At 33.3% G+C, this 6,000-nt stretch overlaps 1 protein-coding gene across 1 annotated transcript; it reads right to left on the minus strand.

Annotated features, from left to right (window-relative positions):
• Positions 1–508: 508 nt before the first annotated feature.
• Positions 509–5,216, minus strand: LOC140827753 (transcription factor bHLH128-like). The gene is made up of 6 exons (XM_073190567.1): positions 4,767–5,216; positions 2,558–2,886; positions 2,337–2,477; positions 1,765–1,830; positions 1,600–1,668; positions 509–757 (listed from the first exon to the last, which is right to left on the minus strand). Exons 1-6 carry the CDS (start codon positions 5,161–5,163, stop codon positions 701–703), a joined length of 1,059 nt encoding a protein of 352 aa, XP_073046668.1. The 5' UTR covers positions 5,164–5,216; the 3' UTR covers positions 509–700.
• Between the last annotated feature and the right edge of the window lie 784 nt (positions 5,217–6,000).

Consider the following 6,000-nt stretch of genomic DNA (forward strand, 5'->3'; position numbering starts at 1 on the left):
TTCTCGACAGGTAGTTTATATTAGACTACCTGTCGGCCAGCTCATGATAGGTCGAGCCGCCCCACGAAAAACCCACAATTTGGACGAGCGGGCCGAAAATTCTCAACTCAACTTAACTCACCCAAGCTGTATAAAAATCATTATAATTAATTAAAAATTTCATTTCATAAATAAATATTTATAAAAAAATCAATAAAATTTTTAATTATTGATTTCACATATCTACATTAAAACAATGTAATCAGTTAAGGCAAAAATTTGTGTGAGACGGTCTCACGGGTCGTATTTGTGAGACGGATCTCTTATTTGGGTTATCCATGAAAAAATATTATTTTTAATGCTAAGAGTATTACTTTTTATTGTGAATATGGGTAGGATTGACTCGTCTCACAGATTAAGATCTGTAAGACGGTCTAACATAAGACTCACTCATCAGTTAAAAGATGACCTTTCATGCATTACATTGGCAAATCTAAGTTTATTTATTTAAAAATATAGAAAAGAAATATATGAATAGAACGATGTATACCCTTTTCCCAGTTGAAGGGCCGAATTAAACATTAATAATATCCACATATATTTTAAAAAAATTGCAACTTTTTATACATATAAAAATAATACAAAGCTGATCAAGTCTACAAATTAGTTGATCAGAGCTACTTCTAATGGATTTTGACACCTCTGAACTTCCAATTTCCTGCTATAAATCTTTTGTCTTGCACCCACATGTGCAATCCTCAAGTTCTTGATGAAGCTTCTGAAAAAGAAACATAAATATTCTAATATCACCAAAATTTTGTGAAAAAATATAAATTAAAATGCATTCATGCAGATTTGTAATTGAGTGATCATTTTATATAATATATAGTTTGTATGCATTTTTTATATAAAAAAATCAAACATATATTTAGGTGTTGCAATGATACCGGTCTTTATTATCGTTAGTGTCGTCGTCGTTATTATCACATTTATTTTTTACACATATGATACTGAGAAAGCACAAGGGTAACTCAAAATTATATCGAGTTGAGTTTGAAAACCTAGTTGATCGAGCTCGAACACATTTTCTTTGTTTGTTCGAAATTATCGGTAAGATATAATATCTGAGAGTTGTATATATGGTTTTGGACAATCCTCCTCCCTCGAGCTAGCTTTTAAGGTTGAGTTAGGTTCAAGTCTCAATCTTAACATAATATCAGAGTTCATGTTTCACCGTTATATTTTGGACTGCTCATAGTTGGGCCACCCGTTCTCTACCCATAGTTGGGTCATTTGTAAACTTCACGCTATAAATGTTCATTCCTGGACGTGAGTGAGTGTGTTAGTCATCTCACATCGGTTGGATAAAATCCCTGAGAGTTGCATATCTATATTTAAACAAACCTCCCTCGTTGAATTAGTTTTTGGGTTGAGTTAGGTCCAAGTTCCAATCTTAACAGAACTGGAGTAGAGTGCATTCGAGTTCCACTCGACTCGACTGCACCCCATACTAAACATTCAAGTAAGCTATTTTCTATTTGCAACAATTTAATCTTATGATTATTAATGTTAACAACCGTGATAACTGTAAAATAAACATGGGAAAATATATAAACAGACCTGAACTTGATTTTGTAGGCTCTTTATATGTTGCACAGCCAAATCTAGCATGTCAGAATAGCTGGTTTGCTGCAATATTCACATTTTCCGAACATCCAAATTAATTAAATAAAAATGTAATTATATTATTATATTTCATTTTCAAAAAATAAATGTATGCAGTACCTTATCCATGTTTGGAACAAGAATTTGTAACTTTTTTAACTTTCCACTGATTTTCGTCCTCCTCTCCTATATAGATATATATATATATATATAAGACAGAATTTAATTAAAATCACAGTAAGAGAAGTATATACGGCACAACGGATGATATAAAGTCCGACTAGTGGCGCGATCGAGCCTAGTTGAGCTTGACTTGACAAAAAAATAGTACTCGAGCGCGAACGCGAGCAAGAGCAAATAGCCGCATCTGGAGCTTAAATTTGAGAAAGGTAAATATTTTACAAAAATCCCTTACTTTCAATAAATTGAAGGCTAAAAGTATAACTTACAATAAAATTAAGGGTGAAATGAAAATTTAATAAATATTTCTAAAAATCAAAATCGAAAAAAAGATGAAAACCCGCAGCTCGGGTACTCAAGTGTTAGACAACTAATTGCTCGAACTCGAACTCGAACTCGACTCGAGAGGGTTCTTAAGCCACTCGAACGGTAAAAAAATACCGGAGCTCAAGTTAACTCCTCATTGGCATGCATGAACAAATAGGTCGAAAGTAGAAAGGACAAAACAATACCCTCTCCGCAATGCTACGAGGATGAGTAGCGCAGCCGCGCTTCGCACGGATCTTGCACGGAACTGAATCCTGTGGGATATTGTGCATTAGCTTCTCCATTTGTGTCATCTCCATTCCTCCTTGTCCCATGCTAAACTGAAACTGAATTCACATGCAACATATTACACACGGAAAACAGGTCGCCCTCGACCGAGCTATCGTATAATATTATAACTATATACCTGATTTTCCATGCTATCTAGCCCGCCGAGAAGGTCACCCCCGCCGACGATCTTATTTCGTTTGTTCGGTGCCACAGAGAACATGACCGAGGAGTTCGTTTCATCCCATGTCGACGTCCCCATCCCGAACCCGGCGACACTTCCATACGAATGAGAGGTATTTCTTTTCCCGTTTTGTGTTCTCATTTCATCACCAACAGTGCTCTCGTTTTCTTCGGAGATATAAGAAAAAGAGCCGTCTTGTCCGGTGAAGCTGAGCTGAGAATTCAACCTTGATAGATTGTCAGAGTTATTGTAGTTTCCCATCCCTCTTGTAACTGAGAATCCTCCTATATTATTTACCCATGTAAAATAAATAAATAATGAGATTTCTTGAAAGTGATCATATATACTATCAATGCACACTTATTGAAGTGACACTCATCATGCACATCGTACATACCGATGAAGTGACACTCATCGTGCAAACTTATGTAAATACCGATGAAGTGACACTCATCTATTGAATTGAAATGTATCAAAATTGTACATCAAATAGATGCATGACACTTAATTGATGCTCACATAAATGTGTACGATATGTGTGTGTGTGTATATATATATATATATGAACGTTCATCGTGCACACTTATGTGAATACCGATTAAGTGACACTCATATATTGAATGTAATGAAAAAACGTATCAAAATTGCACATTAAATAGGTGAATGCCACTTAATTGATGCTCACATAAGTGTGTACGATAGATATGTAATATATCAAAACTATATATATATATATATATATATATATATATATATATATATATATATATATATATCACGAACAAATTTACAAGATTTTTTACTAAAAATGTAATTATTAAATATATTAATATGAAATCTTACAGCTGGACCAGCATCAGGAAATATGCAAACAATTCAATATTAGTGATCAGGCCAAGTCATGTTAATTTGTTCTTGAAACATAAATGCACCATTATTTTCTTTGGAAAAAAAATTATAAATCAAAGCCATGGCATGGTATAAATGTTTCACATTCATCTTGTGCCTTGTTAACTGTTACATACAAAATTCAAGAAAATTTGCAATTTTGGTTACGTAAATTTGTTTTTATGCAGTTTTAGTCTTTTTTTTTTCCGCCATAAATCGCTCACATCACATGTTCGATATCACTTTATCAATTCCTATCCAATAAAAATTATCCGATCAAATTTAAAAAAAAAACAAATATATCCGATCAAAATTACAATCTTCCATAACATTTATATATTGTTTTTAATATTAATTTTACGCCACATGCAAGTCACATCCCACGTACCCACATGTTTAATTTGCAGTAAATTTTGGAATTCGAGTGGGTGGAATGGAGTGCATGCACCTTCACAAATATTCATTGAATCTTAAAAAAAATTTAAAAAAAATTAATGGGCCCAAATTATTTATTATTTAAACGATCAACTTGCTTAGTGGGGACTTTGTATATTCACCGCAAAAATACAAAGAAACTTTAAAAGGATAGATTGAGGGTATTTTTGTAATTTAATATTATATCAAATGGTACTTACATTTTTCTACTCCAATTTAAAATTTTCAATTTTTTTTTTCAAAAATAAATCAGTTGGTTATATCGATTTTCTTTTTTTCATTTTCAACTATTCTTATTAAAAACCAGTTGAATGAACGAGAATGTCGAAAGTTTAGTAAGAAGTCTCTTGTGAGATGATTTCACGAATTTTTATATGTTAGATCGGTCAACTCTATCGATATTCACAATAAAAATAATGCTCTTAGCATAAAAAATAATATTTTTTTATGGATAATCCAAATAAAATATTCGTCTCATAAAATATGACCCGTACATGTTTTTGCCAAAATTTGGTGCAAACAAATATATTTTTACAATTAATTGAATTTAATTTTTTTAATAAAAATTTAAAATCAATCTCATTGCATGGTTCTTGCACTAAAGTTGAATTTGATACTATTTTTTTTTTAAAAAAAGGAAAGAAAATTAAACAATAAATATTAATGGCAATCAAAAGTTAAAACAATTCTTCTAACAACCAGCAAATATTAATTATATAATATGCAAGGCTAAAACCGTCATTTCAAGTATCAATGTATAAAGTTGACCGCCCAAAGAATCAGACATTATAAAATTTCCACGAGACAACCAATGAAAATTCAACAAAAGAAGTCAACATACCGGAATCCCCCACCGCCGCCGCAATCTGGTTGAGAAACCCCGCCGGAGAGCTACTATGCCGCACCAGAGAAGGAGAAGGGGAAGCTCCGCCGGAGCTGCCAACTCCGACGACACCAAACCCGTACGCCCGCTGTAACCCAATCGTACTGTTGGCTTTACTGGGCGGCGGCTCCTCTCTAAAACTGTCTGTCTGGATTCTCGCGGCGGAGAGGTGAGAGTTTCCGGAGAATTCTGTTGTGGCAGCGACGGCTGAATCCACGGAGGCAGCCAGGAGGGAGCTGGGTGCAGAACCATAGCGCATGAGTCCTCCTCCTCCGCCGCCGCCGGAGGAGGCGAGGCCCATGGAGCCTTGCGAGGAAGACGAAGTGGAGGAAGGATACATATGCGTGGGTATCATGATAGAGACAATGTAACTTCAAGTTTGTGGAGAGACTTTGGACTGCGTACTGATCTTATCACATTACCACTTGTACGTGTCACAAATATGACATTATTTTAAAGAGTGGGTTTCATGTTAAACCGTCTCACGGATCTTAATCTGTGAAATGAGTCAACCCTACCGATATTCACGATAAAAAGTAAAGTAGATCTCATAGGAGACCGTCTCACGGATCTTAATCTGTGAGACGGGTCAACCCTATCCATATTTACAATAAAAAGTAATACTCTCTTAGCATAAAAAGTAATACTTTTTTCCTGGATGACCCAAATAAAAGATCTGTCTCACAAATACGATCCGTGATACCGTCTCACACAAGTTATTGCCTAAAAAGTAATACTCTTAACATAAAAAATAATAATTTTTCATGGATAACTCAAATAATAAATCCGTCTCACAAATACGATTCGTGAGACCATCTCACATAAGTTTTACTACTTTGAAATATAAACTTTATTATTATTATTATTATTATTTTTTTTTTATTTTTTTTTTTTTTTTTTGTGTTTCAATTGATACGTTTATATATCCTAGGTACAAGTACCTCAAAATTTTGAGGTGTATTCCCAAGTGTTTATGTGATAAATGATAAATATTGTTAGGTGTTTGTCCAATTTTGTATGAAGTAAATGGTAAATTTTGTTTATAATTTAAAAATGATAAATATGTATTCATATTTGTATATATTTAATTGTATGAGCTTATTTTTTTAAAATAAATGGGTGACAATTAAAAAGATGTAAAGTTGTAAACAAAACTAAAACAGTTTTTTTTTTTTTTTTTTTTTTGGTAAAA

Source organism: Primulina eburnea, chromosome 3 (genome assembly GCF_022965805.1).
Source record: "Primulina eburnea isolate SZY01 chromosome 3, ASM2296580v1, whole genome shotgun sequence".
NCBI lineage: Eukaryota > Viridiplantae > Streptophyta > Magnoliopsida > Lamiales > Gesneriaceae > Primulina > Primulina eburnea.

Coding starts and splice junctions, on each gene's coding strand:
- LOC140827753 (XM_073190567.1), bottom strand. CDS start 5,163: ATGATACCCACGCATATGTATCCTTCCTCCACTTCGTCTTCCTCGCAA. Junction 2,478..2,557: donor TAGATAGCATGGAAAATCAG/GTATATAGTTAT, acceptor ATGTGAATTCAG/TTTCAGTTTAGCATGGGACA. Junction 1,831..2,336: donor CTCGTAGCATTGCGGAGAGG/GTATTGTTTTGT, acceptor ATATCTATATAG/GAGAGGAGGACGAAAATCAG.